General features: G+C 59.9%; 1 protein-coding gene across 4 annotated transcripts in view; it reads right to left on the minus strand.

Annotated features, from left to right (window-relative positions):
* Nucleotides 1-201: 201 nt before the first annotated feature.
* Nucleotides 202-14,972, minus strand: part of OSBPL2 (oxysterol binding protein like 2) — a 36,007-nt gene continuing 21,236 nt past the window's right edge. For all 4 annotated transcript variants that reach the window (XM_059132610.1, XM_059132607.1, XM_059132609.1 and 1 more), the window contains exons 5-14: nucleotides 14,673-14,807; nucleotides 14,033-14,130; nucleotides 11,106-11,288; nucleotides 9,638-9,745; nucleotides 9,020-9,109; nucleotides 6,928-7,051; nucleotides 5,474-5,602; nucleotides 4,295-4,418; nucleotides 3,299-3,389; nucleotides 202-1,521 (exon numbers count right to left, since the gene is read on the minus strand). In XM_059132610.1, the coding sequence (XP_058988593.1) occupies nucleotides 1,419-1,521; nucleotides 3,299-3,389; nucleotides 4,295-4,418; nucleotides 5,474-5,602; nucleotides 6,928-7,051; nucleotides 9,020-9,109; nucleotides 9,638-9,745; nucleotides 11,106-11,288; nucleotides 14,033-14,130; nucleotides 14,673-14,807 (1,185 nt within the window). In that variant the 3' untranslated portion in view covers nucleotides 202-1,418. The remainder of the gene's footprint in view (nucleotides 1,522-3,298; nucleotides 3,390-4,294; nucleotides 4,419-5,473; nucleotides 5,603-6,927; nucleotides 7,052-9,019; nucleotides 9,110-9,637; nucleotides 9,746-11,105; nucleotides 11,289-14,032; nucleotides 14,131-14,672; nucleotides 14,808-14,972) is intronic.

The following is a 14,972-nucleotide window of genomic DNA, read 5'->3' on the forward strand; positions in this document are numbered from 1 at the left end:
AACAAGTCGCTCAAAGGCCCTCGGCCCTGTCACACAGGGTCCCCCACTCAGACAGCCAAAGTCTCCTCTCGGAATAGCGTCCCATGCGCAGCCTGCGCCAGCCGCCCCGCTCCGCTCCCCTCCAGCGGATCACCCTCGGTTCCCCTCCACACTGGGCCTTCCGGCGTCCAAAGGTACAAAATCAAGCCTTCAGAACAAGTATTCGCTTTTAAAAGTGTTTTAATTACAAATGTGATGTTGAAGCCTGGACACACAGTGACGACACCCTCTCCCGAGAACCCGCCACTCCCTACATGAGACCGCATGTGCCTGAGTGTGCAAGTATGTGCGAGCCGTCGGTGGAAGGCCTTCCGCTCGGAGCTCTGCTGTGCCCTGTGGCGGTGACATTTCTACAGAAAGACCACAGTCACTTGAAAAGATGTTTGCTAAATGGACATACGCTTAGTTTTTGTTAAATAATTTTAATCACAGGCTGCTCTGGGCCCTCCTGCGGCGCCCGCCCGCTGGGACTCGCCCGCGTCTGAACACACATGCTGGGCCGACGGGGACACGACCGCGCCGCGGGTGTGGGCAAGACGCTGCAGGCCAGGACACTGGCTCTGTGATGCAGCAGTGTGGCCCGCGCTGACGAGGACGCCCTGGTGACAAGAGGAGCGGACGAGGGCAGAGGCAGGGCTCCCTTCCCCGCTGGGAGCGGCCCAGGGAGTGCGGTCGACAACCCTCGAGGTTTCCGGCCGGCCCGGAGTGTCAGGGTAGCGCTTCCTCTCGGACAGACAATTGGGGATTAATGCATATGCTCTTCAGCAAAATACCATTCAAGTAGTTTTAACTTAAATATTTTAAAAGTAATCTTTACATTATCGAAGATTGGTAAAAAATACAGAATCTGACAACTTTTCATTTCATTCAATCTGCTGCTTTGACAACCTCCACGCTCGCACTACCGTCATTCCTGGCCCGGGTAAAGCTCCTCCAAGGACTTCCAGATCCATCTTCCCTGTTACTGGTTCACATCCGACAGTCCCGGGAGCCCTGCGCCCCTGCGTGATGAGGAGGACTGTGGAGGGATTTTCGACTATGGGAGCCCCTCCCGGTCACGGGCTTTAGTTACAAACTTTCCAGGGAAGAGGGTGCGGTCAGCGACACAGCCCAGCCAGGTCCTGTTGGTGGAGGGACTGCAAAGGGTTTCCCTTTTCCACCCTCGACGGGAACATGATGAGCCCAAGTGAAGCTTTACAGAGGCTGCGACAGTAGTAGAATGTTTGGCAAAATCGAAAGTTAATTAGAATAAAACCCCCACTGGGGACGGTGGTGCCGCTGCGCACACGGTCGCTGGAGAAGCCAGTCTCTGCGGCAGCCGCAGCTCCGGGCAGCCGCTCGGCGCAGTCCAGCCTCCGGTCCCGCGGCCGCTCCAGCCCTCAGTAGATATCCGGGCAGCGGGAGAAATTCCGCTCAAAGTAACCCCCCGTGTACAACCAGTCGGGGGTCCCCGTGTGCGGGTTGCTGCCCTGGTGGAACCACCTGCAACACAGACGAAGGCTCGGGAGGCCAGGGGCTCGGGGGGCGCGCGCGGTCAGGGCTGTGCTCCCCTGGGCCTGAGGACGTGGCCCCCCACGGCAGCAGCCCGCGCGACGACTTCAGTTGAGAACCTAATCATGCCTAATCACGCATTCCCTGAGATGGACGCGGTCCCCTACGAACAAGCCTGGGGTTCGCCAGCCAAAGCCCAAGGATTTAACAGAAAACACGCCGCGCCAGCAGCAGAGAAGACTGACGGGTCCGCTCCGCGGGGCCTGCCCCTCTCAGGATGGGAGCGCACACTGCTGTGCCCTCCCGTGGAGCCTGCCTCTGGCTGTGCAGAGGGGAGAGCCAGGGGGTGGAGGGGAGAGCCTGAGGGCAGAGGGACAACCGTGGCCACCACCGGGCCACGTTTTAAGCCCTGCGCCCTAGGAAGACCCCACTGGCTCCCATGGGGCACCTGTGCCCCTGTGCCATCCACCATCCCGACCATCCCCACCCCCAGCACCGTGCGCCGCACCTGCAGCCCTCCCCCAACCCCACCTCCCACTCCAGGACCCCCCCCTCCCCCAAGCCCCACCCCACTCCATGGCCCCGCACCCTCACTGTGCTCCCACTCTTGCAGCCCCCATCCCCTCCCCCTGCACCCCTCCTTACTCCGCCCCACACCTCTGCAGTCCCCCTCCCTCCTCTGCCCCTGCAGCCCCTCCTTCCCACCCCTGCACCCCGCCCCCGACCCCCTGGGCCACCTCTACTTCTGTTGCACAACATGAAGACAGCAGAGGTTGCCTGCAGGTTACCGCAGAGTCGGTGTGGGGGGCTCACAAAGTAGGAGTCACCATCTTAGGACAAAATATCGTTATCTTCACAATGTACTTTTAAAATCAACTACTTAGATAAAAACAACGAAATAAGGCTAACTCTTTCCAAGCTTTTTCTAGAAGGAAGCCAATTCCAAATATCAAACTCCTAAAAGCCCGGTATTAAATCAGACCGGGAGCCCAAGCACAAGGGGTCGGCTTTAAGAATGTCAGTCACGTAACCATGGCCGGAGGCTCCCGTCCTGGAGCCTGAAGCGTGATGGGAAGGATCGGAGCAAACCGCGCACGGCCGCCGGATCACTGCTGTGGGGTCGCGTGAACAGACCCGTTTCTCGTTACGCTTCAGCGCCACAGCACTCACCTCACTGAGTGCTCATCGCACGGGGCATTGTCCCCTTGCCACTGACAACTGACAAACCACAAGTCCCCACAATTCCGCAGGGAGAAAGCAGGCGGTGGCCCAGGGGGCTGGGGGGCAGCATCTGTGCTCTGTCTTTCTGCGTCTCTGTCACCTGGTCTGAGCACGGGTGCGTCCTGGCCGGCGGGCGCCCCGGAGCACACGGGGCACCGTGCCCCACCCCCCGCAGCCCCTCAGGCCACCTGTGCCACATGGCAGGCGGCGTGGAGAGCAGCCAAGCAAGCGGCGGGGCCTCGGGTGACGGCTCAGCACACGGCTTCTTCTGCGGAGCTGCCTGTCCGAAAGCTGGGCCTGCCCCCCCACTAATGGCTTGGTTCAGACGACGGTTCCTTCTAAAACCTGCCCTATCTGAGCAGATCGCGCGGGGTCAGACACGCTGCAGGCAGGACCGCGAGCCCAGGTCTGAGGTGACCTGTGCCTGCACCGCGGGCCCGTCTGCGCCGTGGGCCCCACGCTAATGGGGCCCCAGGAGAGCTTCTGCTCAGCCCCACGGGCACACGGAGCCCTCAGCACTCCCCCCTCCCAGCCCCCGAGGCCTCACCTTGTCTGCCACTCAGCCTCCCGTTTGGCTCTCTCTCTCCGGGCCTCCCTCTGCTTCTCCTCCAGCCGCTCCTTCTCCTGGCTCGCCAGATCTGGGGGCCAAGCACACGACAGGACTGACGGTGAAGCTTCCGGCCGACCTCAAGCAGAGCAGGGTGCTAAAGGAAGCAGATGCCGGGATGCTCCCACCCCAGACCTGAGACTAACAGTCACACCGGCAAGAAGTGTCGTCGGTAAGCCAAACTCCATCATGAGCGCACAGTGGCGCCCAGACACCAGTGGGGCCACGGCAAGGGGCCGGCTGTGGGCCCGCCCCACACGGGCATGCCGCACAGCTTGTGAAACAGCACCACGCAGGGGTGCGGTGAGGCTCGTGGGCAACCTGACCCATAGGACAGGGGCAGCAGGAGCCACTTCCCACAGACCCGGCCCACGGGCTAGCTGCCATGCGGGAGCCCGAGGGCCGCTGCCTGGTCGCGATGGCGAGCTCAGAGGCTGGGGTCTGCACGTCGCCAGCCCACCCTGAGCGGTCGCTCCACTGAACGCCAACTGTGTACACAAATCCCAGGGCCACTTCGAACAGCCCTCTGGGGAGTCATCGGCTGCTGACCTGACCAAGGCAGCAGGGCAGGGAGCCTGCGGCCAGCTCCCTTGTCACACAGACGTGTCCACGGTACATGAAAGTCCGAGCCTGGGACAGGGGGCCTACTTTTAATGAGCAAAAGTGCCGTCTTTGGAATGCCACCCTAATGTCTGCTGACACAAAGCCTGGGGGTCTTGTAGTTTGCACGTATTCTGTTTCATTGCCTTTTTCCTGTCATTTAACTGTATTGTATTTGCAAATGATCGGCCTGCAACGAGCTAGCATCCTTAGAGCTCTTCCAGCACAGAGAGAGCACACGATGCAATGCGCGTCCGGCGCGTGCCTCTCTGTGCGCCTGCGGCCCGTGGGCCCCTCCCCCGCCCGCGTGCGCCCCTCCCCCGCCCGCGTGCGCACCCATGTCCCCGTTCTCCATGCCGCGGATGTCAGGGCGCCAGCGGCAGTCCGTGGGCGCCAGGGTCTTCTCCATGCCGCTCTGCAGCTCGTTGAGGCTGACAGTGAAACTGGTGAAATTGTACATCTGGGGAGAAAGGCACAGACGCTATTACTCTATCAGCCCTGGACTGCGCACGGCTCACAGCTCGAAGCCCTGGGAGCAGCGGAGGGTCACCCGCTGCCCCACTGATCCCCTGCCCAGGTGCGGCCCGAGAGCCCCACAGCGTGCCCCCGCTCCCCACAGGTACGGGGAAGGCCCGGGCACCGCCTGAGACACAGGGGTCAGAGCCAGGGGCCGCGGCCACCCCACACTCCAGCTCCGTTCCTGGGCCCGGGGCGCACCCAGTGTCTGGCAGGCAGCTCCACACAGATGGAGCCGAAGGACGGAGAAATGGGCGCTATTTTAAAAGACGAATTCCCTCCAAATACATAAGCCTTTTCGTTCCATGATACTGTTCACATCCTGCTGAGAGCAAACCCTAGCCAGCTAGGTAACAGGTACACAAGGGGACATTTGGTTTCCTTTCACTTACGTACACGTGTTCCGCCATGTTAACAGGACATGAAATACAATAGGAAACCGTGAAATATGTTTATATATAATTTCCATATGAAGAAAATAATTAACAGTAGATATTAAAGTAAATTTATTGCACGTTATTACATTTATTATACAGTTACTTTATAGATGGTACGTTATTGTACACAGTATGACCTTATTATATGTGATAGAAATCAAGAATACATACCAAAATGCATTTAAGCCTCTAAATTGATAACTGAGAAAAACAGCGCCTCAGACCAACCCTGAAGCGCCTTCAGGCCCTGGCGGGCGCAGGTCATCCAGAACAGACGGGGTCACGTGCAGCGCGAGGTGGGGCGCGAGCTGGGGCGCGGCACGCCTGCACATGTGGGCAGAGCATGGCCTTCACTGCGGGCCTGGCCTTGGCAGGGGCTCCGGGATGGCCAGGGGCCCCCACAGGCTCACTCTGCAGCACGGTCCGACCGAGGGACAGAGGGCCCCTAAGCTCCGGGACAACGGCCTGAGGCGGCATGCGCACAGTCCCAGGGAACAACTGAGGGGCCTCGCCAGGGCTTGGGGGCACAGAAAGGCCCAGACCTGCAGGGGGGCATACGAACCTGGGCAGAGTTGGGGGGCCGAGTATTGACCCTCCAGAGTAGCTTGCTGCCAGGAATGACCTGCACCGTCTCCTGAACCTCGGGCACGGTGTCCACCGCGTCGCCTTCGGCTTTCTGGGAGCCATCGTCCTGAAACACAGAACACCTTGGGACGGCCGGCCCGGAGGCACAGCTCTGTGTGCGCAACTGACCGGCCAGCAGCGGCCCTGGGCAGAGCAAGACGAGCTCACCAGCTAGGAGATGCGGTCGCGCTCTCTTTGCCGGGGCTCCCCCGAGAGAGGGCAGGGAATCGGCAGCAAGGCAGGGCCTTCCTGGGGGGAGAAGCCCACACAGTTCCGAGCATCGCCGGCAAGTCTGCTCGCCATGGGAGGGGCCACGCCATCCCAAACAGCGGGTCGGGTTCGAGCTAAGGGAGGCTCTCCTGAACCGGAGGCAGTCCCCTCACACCACAGCTCGGCCCGCAGTCGAGAACTGGCTCGCACGTGGGGTTTAATGGCATCTCAGCTCTTCCACACTGAACCCTAGCTGGAGAGCACCTCAGCAGAAACACACACAACGACCACCTTACTTTGCAAACTCAGTGGGGCCTAGAGAAAGAAGTGGGTCCCCACGAGCTGTTCCAGAATGCTGGACTATGACACAGTGGCCTCAGGAACCCCCAGCCGACTCCGACAGGGTGAGGTGCTGCTGGCCGCAGGCCACAGGGTTTGCTACCAGAAAGTTCGGTAAAGGCCGCTTAGGGATGAGTGTTCACGTAGAACTCCCTCTCATATCTAGGTCACCCAAAGGACAGCGGAGCTAAGTCAAGTCTCCACGTTCTTTAAATGGAACTTTCCTTTTCTCAGAAGTCAAGAGCACGGTCAGAAGAAGGCCACAGAGCCAGATGCTGACGCCCTGGAGGAGGCCCAGCACCTTCGGGAGAGAAACACTGAACACTCTGGGTCAGGCCCGTGACTTCTTACCTGGCACTATCAGACGCCTCTTTTGAACTTTCTAGTCTGAGGCTCGAGTAACTAGGCCCGAGGGCACCAGAATCCCAGAGCTCCCAGGGAAGCCCTGAGGCGAAAACACTGCAACTGTGGGACATATCCTGAACTGAAAACACAGGCACGACACTCTCCGGGTGTCTCAGCAGGGTCTAAGCAAACCAGGCTCAGGGAGACAGCAGGTGCACCAATAAGCGCCCAGACCGCAGGGTCGCCGGAGAGAAACACGGGTGTAGGTGCGCTCTGCCAGGCTTAGGGGAACGTGGTGGCACCAAGGAACCCCAGGCCCGCTGATAACACAGCCTGTGCACAACCCGCACGCAGATGAGCCTGAGCCCCACGCAGCGTCCGCACAAGCAGCCAGCCCGCAGACGCACGTCTGATTCCCAGCCCCGGGCGCCAGCAGCCGGAAGCCCTGTCCCCCACCCCCACCCCGGGGACCACCCCTCGGGGGGAGCAGCCCCTTACCGGCTGCATCTTGCTCGGCAAGTCACCTCTCCTCTCCCGTTTCCTGAATGACTCATACGCAGCTGGGTCAACGCCCCACAAGCACTCTGTCCATTTCCCATAGATCATGAAGAGCTTCTTCTTGCTGTAGTCAAAAGAAATTTTAATTTTTTTTCTAGTTTATCATTTTAGTAATCTCTACACCCAACTCGCAACTCCAATGTCAAGAGTCATGTGCTCTTCACACGGAGCCAGCCAAGCGCCCCATCAAAAGGAATTTTAATCCTGAACCATTCATCTAAATGTGCAGCACCTGAATCTCGGCCACGGAATAAACCCCCATTCTAACCTGCCTTCTCATAAGTCTTAGGACTTCTCTGGACCCAAGTGCAAAGAGGAAAATCTGCCTTTTAGGGTCCCTACTCGGGCCTGATTCACCAAATCAACGAAGAAGATGGGGACACACAGCCCCGAAGGGGGGCTGCCAGGGCCCTGCCACCAGAAGATAAGAAACAGGGGCATCGGGTATCACAGAAGCCTGCGGGCCTGTCGGGTCACCGTCCCTGAAATGCACGAACTTCCACGCACGGTGTCCTCCCCCTCTCCTAGAAGTCATGTCAACAGCCCTTCAGTCTCCGCAGACGCTGCCTGTTTCGTCTTCACAACTGCAAACTGGACACCCGCACCGCCACTCGCCCCGCTTGCTTCACAAATGACAACCTCTGGGAACCGTCCAGACCAGCCACCAGAGCACTCTGCTGATTCCAAAAGAAACACCGACAGAGCTGGACTGTGTGTGTGTTTCTTTTCTGCTTCGTCCCACGGGGGGGGGGGGGGGGGGGGCAGGGCACAGTGGCCACGCGCTCCTGGAAACGCTACCCTGGCAGGCGTGCGACATCCTGGGAGGCTCCCGTCTCGGCTCAGCCTGGAAAGCTGGCACGTGGGGCCTGGCGGGGGGACATTTGGCCAGTCCTCGCTTAACAGACACCTCGGCCAACACGGTGTGTCTCCAAGAGGGAAGAGCTCACCCCAGTTTGGGACAGAAAGCCAGAAAATCAGAACAGGGCCGGCAGCCCCTAGTGGCTGGTGAGCGTGGCCCCGAGGTGCGGCCCAGACTCCGCGCCCACTGCTGCATCTGTGCACCCCGAGCCCGGTCTCCTCCGGGTTGTTTCTGCCCCAAGGAGAAGCTGCTCGGGCGCTGTTGGCACTCTTGGCAGAAAGACGACGGGGTCCTCCCAGTCTGCGGGCGGAGTCCTGACTTACATCGAGAGGCAAGGTGGTCACAGCCCAAAGCCTGAAAGCATCTCGCAGGCCGTTTGAACAGGTGACTTTCTGGTACCCAAGAGCAGGAGGGAGCAGAAGCGCCCACTGCGTTACTGGGGAGACTTGTTTCTAATTAGAAACATGCAGGGGCCCCTGGCTGGCTCAGTCTGTAGAGCAGGTGACCCTTGACCTCTGGGCGGTGAGTTCAAGCCCCACCCTGGGCACAGAACCTACTTTTAAAAAGAAAAAAAGAAGAAAAGAAAATGTAGAGCTTTGGAAGCAGACAGGAAATCCATGACATTATATGAAGCCTGAATTCCTTATTGTGGGAAAAAAACGAGAAATTTGAGACCAAAAACAGAAGGTAACCCAAAGGAGCGAAGACCCCAGAAAATGCGTTGTGACCTCCTGACCGTTTCTCTCCTCACAGATTTCAAACGTCCCTCCCTCATCGCCTGGACGGAGCCGGCCAGTCACACAGGCGGGGGTCCAGGCCTTGCCCACGGCCCGCAGCAGGCGCTGCCAGAGACGGGGAGACGTGCTCAGGTTTCCGACCTCGGTTCTGGTTGCAGAACCACAGAAGTAGCCCCCGTGAGGACGTCTCATTTTCTCATGTCCACTCTATCCAAGGAGAACGGACGCAAGTTTCCTCCCCCAGAGAGGGACAGACAGACCCCACTCTCTCCTGCACCCAGAGACGACACTTCCAACTAATGCTGCGTCTCCCCGCGGACTCAGGAAGGCCCTGTCTTTTCTAACCAAAACGAGTCCTCGTCTGCTCTACTGCGAGTGAATGTCCCGGTGTCACTGTGTCACTAACAAGGCGCCCGAACCGCGTGCGCAGACCTACTTCTTGTCTTGAATGTGGCCCTCCACTCTGTGAAGTTCTTTTCCGAACAATCCACAGGGTTTAAAGTGAAGCACACACTTATCTCCGGTTCTGTGGAGAAAACACACACAGGCCTCTGTTGTGTGACGGGAGATGTGTGGGAGGGGCGGCGGGGACAGAGGGGCGGGGGTGATTGCACACGGGTGTGGGGGGCTCGCGGCGCTGGAGGAAAGGTCCCAGCGCCACCTGGGGTGACGGCTGCACACTTTGGTAAACACGCTAAGAACCACTGAAGTTCCCACTCTAAATGGGCAAACTTCACGGTGTGCCGACTCCGGTCCCCATAAAGCTGCGGGCGAAGGAAGCCGATGGGTCCTGCGCTCCTAGGGAGAAGGCGAGGACGGCGGGACGCGTGGGAGGGTGGCCGTGACTTTGTCCTCTGGGAGTCACACCGTTCTCTGCTCAGGTTTACAGTTTCAAAATAAATTCATGTTCATGACGAACACCAAAACGGGAAGCAACAACAGGTACCAGAGACGATACCAGCGCCGCACCAGTCCCACTGGGCCCGCCCGACGGACAGGCTGCGGGGAGCCGGGCGGAAGCGCCCCCTGGAGGACGCCGCGCACGCGCCGGCACCTGTGGTTCACGATCTCCACCGTGCCGTACTGCTCGATCCAGAGCTTCCCGACAAGCACGTTGTGTACACAGCAGGTAGGGTTGGTCCAGGTGTAGGCTTCCCCGTGTCTGTGAAACAGGCCAGAAACAAGCAAGTCAGAGGCTGGCAAAGCAAAAGACACTGCGTGACCTAAAACGCAAGATACCAGACGGAATTAAACCATAATTGCGTTAAAACCTGTACGAGAGCAGAATGTGGCTTTGAACTCCCTCCAACAGTGGTGATTTATTTAGCATTTGTTTGAAATTCACTTCTGCTTTCCTTTGTAGCATCAACAAAGCTTTCTGCTGAGACGTCAGATAATGAGGGGGAGGCCGCCCAGACAGAGACGCGGAGGTCCTGGGACCTGCAGCAACAGCCCAGGCCGACCCAGGGGTCAGGGAGCCGCTCCATGGCAGGGGTGCCGGCCGCTGGGAACAACCTTCCAACACCTTTGCGTGTGCTCCTCTGCCTCCCCGAACGGCCTGGCCCAGGGAGAGAGCCCCAGCGAGCGTGAGACCCGAGTCTCGAGGGAGAGGCTGTATGAAAGAGCCACGCTCAAGGGCAGAGACCAGCCCAGAGCGGAAGCGTCCAGGACCAGCATCTGGATCCCTCAGACTTCCAGGGGGACAAAAATGTACCAATCGATACGGTTTGCCACGTCTCAGTTCTGCATGCCTCACCCCAAGAAAGCAAAGACCAGCAAGCTTCCCAGAAAACGGGGTGTCGCCACTGGGCCCAGAGGTGCATGGGGCTCAGGCACTGGTATTCCGTGGCCCCCATCTGGGCTAGGCAGGGCCGGCATGAAGCAGAAATGACACCAAATGCTTCCTGGCAGCAGGCTATGGGGAGCGGGACCAGCCCTCTGAGAACCAGCGGCCCGCAGCGGCCCAGACCATCGTGGATGGTGCAGTGACATCAGGTGATCACCGAGGACTCCGTTTTCAGTTTGCAAGGTGTCTGCCCAACACTGCCCTGGGGTGGGGTGGGGGCTGGGATGGAGATTTAACAGGTGCATGGGCAGACTCCGGGGTGACCCTCGATGCTCCCAACCTCCAGGATTCAGCCTGTGTCTCTCCCCTGCCCTCAAGCTGACCATCAGGGGTTTAAGGTTAGGATCGCTCCTGAGATGACGTCATAACAGACACCACGGCTTCTGCCACTCACGGCCCCCGGCCCAGGCCCTACGGAACCGCGTGCGAGGGCAGCGGTGGCTGGAGGCTCCAACGCTTGAGGAGAGCCGGCACCAGCAGCGACAAGAGGGACTCCGATCACATGGGGCGCGCAGCACGCTGGCATGCGAGCTGCACTCGTCCCGGGAGGGGTCTGGGGAGCTCCCCCTTAAAGGGGTTGCTGCGGTTGGAAAGGGCTGAATGGGGAAAGGCTGTGACACCCCCCACCCCGGGAGGAGGAGTGTGCGCTTCCGCCGGGCCCGGCCGCCGCACTCACTTGAGCAGCTCCAGCGTGATGGTGCCCTGGGGCTCAGCCTCCACGCTCTTGCCCCAGAACTTGAGCTTCGGGTAGATGGAGCCGTGAAACAGGAAGTCCTGATTGAGGCCTTCTGAGTAAAACGCACTAATGGGGGGGTGGTGGCTGACCTGTTCAGATATGAATCTGAATCCCAAATCCTCCCTGGGCACAAAAACAAGAGTGGGGAGAGCCACATTAGAGACCGCAAAGGCCCCCCAGGGCCGGCTCGGCACCCATCGCGGGGAGCCCCGCAGCCCCGGGGCCGGTGGGAGGGGCACCGGGAGAGGCGCAGGTGTGCTCCGTGCCCGCCGAGGGGTGCCCAGCCCTGCTCACGGACCGCACACGTGGCCGAACGCTCCCTCACGTGCGCACACACTAGCACATGCGTCTGCCGTGCCTCTGGGGCGCGTCTGAACGCCACACGGAGGGAGGAAGAGTGTGGAGGGTCTCTTCCTGACCCTCTGCCCGTGCCCCCCAGCATATGCGGGTCCAGATGCGTCTCCTGGCACCAGGGCCATAGAGGCCCCGAGGCCAAACCGCCATCTCAGTCCTCAAGGTACGATGCGCGCCTCAAGGCTTCTACTCTAGCTTCTCCTCAGGCTCCTGGAAGTTTCCGGATGGAATGTCTGATGCCCAAGACACTCGTGGCCAGGAAACAGGATTCTCAGTACATGCTCTTTTTCAATAAAAATGTCAGTTTTTAATTGTTCCGGAACTGTGAATACACCTACAGCTGTAGTCATTAAAAATTATAAAAGCTAAACCACATAATTACTAACTTAACTGGAATCAGAATTTCCAATCATTACAGAGGAAGGAAAGCTGAAAAATTAGATTTTAAAAGGTTGCCTACCAAGGTATGTAATTTACAAAATGAACACTTGTCTAAGAAAAGAAAGTGCTATTTTGGGCTCTAGGGGAGCCGTCTGTAGGGAAAAAGACACAGAGCACGACTTGGTTCACGGGCGTAGCTCCTCGCGCAGGAGGACCCTCAGGGCCCTGCCCGCAGCAGCGACCTGGACGCCAGGCCGGGACACACGCGGCACCGGCAAGGCTGGGAAGGCTCGTTTCTCTGTCGGTGGAACCTGGCTCAAGCCCCGAACGAAGTTCCTGGAAGAGACGGATGTGCAGGTGTCCCTGCGTCCGGCACCGGGGCTGCTCACAGACCTCGAGCCGCTCGGCTTGTCTGGAGCTCCTTCTGGATTGTTTCATTTCTCTTTTCAAGATACGTTAATGGTGCTTCTGAATGAACGAGAAGGCGCACCGTCTGCTCAGAGCTAGACAAGGTCAGAACCCTGAACTCCGCCCCCACGGCCCTGTCCAGGGGCAGCCGCTGCTCCGGAGGAGGCGTTCTAGAGAAGAGAGAACCTCCACGTGATGGGAGGACGAAAGGTTCCCTGAAGAGGGGCTCTCGGGACAGGTTTTTCCCTCATGTGGGCCTCGGTTTCCCCATTTCTGAACTGAAGAAGCAGGGATTTGCCAGCTTCACGCAGGGTCCCCTGCTGACTGCTGTGGCTGTGAGCACACCCACGGCAGCACCAGACCTCCACCCGCCAGACCTCTTGAGGGAGAGCAGGCGCCCGAACCCTTGGTGCCCGCCAGCCCGTCGGTCCCTCAGAAAAGAGGCCGCTGCCCTGGGGCAGCAGGTGGTGGGGGTGGTGGGGGTCACACGGCGGGGTCAGCAGCAGGTGGTGGGGGCCACACGGAGGGGTCAGCAACAGGCCCGCCCAGGGCAGCCAAAGACAGGGAGTGCCAGACCCTAGACACTGGGGTCGCTTCCCCGATGGCTGAGTGACTGCCGTGAAGAGGTGGCTACAGGAGACGACTCTGCCCATGGCCGTTGGAGACCAGGGCTGCCACTCGCCACAGCACACGCCCGGCAGCGCCGCAGATGCCCACAGCATGGACTCAAGCAGACCAGCGTGCCCGGTCCCCGCAGCCACTTACTCCCCCTGGAAGAACATGCCGTGGGCGACAGCACACGGTATTAAGGGCAACAAGGAGCCCAGGGAGCACGACCTGAAGGACTCTGAAACCAAAACGCCAGGGACCACACGACGCACTGCGGCTTCATGACAGACAGCAGCCACGCCAGGCGCACTACGACACATGTCAGACACAACACACGGCAGCGCGACTCCGCACAAGCCCGTCACATCGTGGGGACACCAGGACGGCACGATGCAAAGTGGCAAGCGATACGAGTTACCGCAATCACAGCACGCGAGCACACACACGACACACGACACACGAGGAGGCCCGGCCGAACGCAAACTCGACAGGATCACTTTGGATCACTCGGACTCGTCTCACATCAGTTCACACATTTTCTACACGGAGCACACTCGCATAATCAATACCAACTTCTATCTGATACAACATCCAGTCAACTCTCCCTAGAACCCGTGGAGAGACAGAGTAAAAATTATCCCCATCTTCTCCAAACAGCCCCTCAGGGCTGAGCACGCCCACACTCACGCTGTGGGAGTCGCACACTCACCCTCACCCTCACACTCACCCTCACACTCCCAGAGCCACGGCCAGGGCTGGACGGCTCGTCCTTCCCCGGCTGACCTGGCGGCAAAGACAACATGGCCCTCAGCTTTCGTGCGTGTGCCTGGGTGGGCAGCGGGGTCAGAAGAGCACCCGCCCAACAGGCCCAGCTCACCCTCCCGGGACCCCAGCAGGACTGCCACAGGCAAGGCCGGCCCTGGACCGCGCAGGCCTCGGAGACCGGGTCAGAAGCTGGGGAGCTGCCCGAAACAAACTCCTCCCGGAACGGTCCCAGTCCCTCTCGCTGGCCTTGGGAGGCTGCGGCCACTGCACTTGCCGGCTCCAGCCGCCCTCCAGCACCTTCGTCCCTCTGTGTCCCCAGCCCTGGCGACCCCGACAGCCTGAGTCCTTACCTGATCAGCTCGTACGTCTCTCCCAGGAGGGGGTTGAAGGGCTTGCCGGTCCTCTCCCACTGGGAAGCCACCGCAGACACTGCAAAGGCCGCCACGCACTGGGGGCAACGCATGTGGCAGTGAGAGGGGGCTGAGGGGCGCGTGCACAGCTCCCCAGTGGCAGGAAGCACTCCTGGCGGCCCCAGTCTCCTGCTTGTCACATGTTTGGAGATTACAGAACTTCCGGAGAAATGCCTTTATCACGGACACTTCCTCAAAGCCACACAGGCAGGAAGAGTGCCAGGCTTCCCGGCCCCAGCCCCACCCAGCCCGGAGGCCCCACAGCTCAGCTGGTCAGTCCGGCTAGTATTCCCACACGCACACCGGGTGCCGGTCCCAAAAGGACCCAGGAGGAGCTGAGGCACAGGGCCCACTGCCACCCATGGAGATCAGGCCCTGGGACAAACGCTGGAGCCGTTGAGCAGGACAGCCCCCAAAAGTCAGTGTGAGCCACATGGGCTCATCCCCCCGACGTCCTCCAGCTGAGGTGCCTGGCTCCCACCACGATGTGGCCGATCAGATGGTGTCAGGTTCATTAAAAACTACAGTCTGGCACACACGCTCCATGTCCGACACCCCCTGGAAGGAGCCCACCACCTACCTGCATCCTCTCCAGGGCCTGGGGCTGGCAGCAGGCGCTGCGGATAAGGTACACATGCTCCATGTACTCTGTGATCCGCTGCAGGAAACTCAGGGGCTCGTTGAAGGCGATGGGCATGGTGATCTTGGACAGCTCCTACAAGGGGTGGGGGAGACCCGTCACCGGGAGCTCACGCGCACCCTGCCCGGTGCCCAGGGAAGATGCTTGCCATACTCTTCAACAGAAGGGAACTAAACTATGGGGGGCCCGCACTGCTCACCTGCTCAAATGGAGACCCTCTAACCCACCTGGGGCATGGCT

The sequence above is a fragment of the Mustela lutreola genome, chromosome 9 (genome assembly GCF_030435805.1).
Source record: "Mustela lutreola isolate mMusLut2 chromosome 9, mMusLut2.pri, whole genome shotgun sequence".
NCBI classification, from domain to species: Eukaryota; Metazoa; Chordata; class Mammalia; order Carnivora; family Mustelidae; genus Mustela; species Mustela lutreola.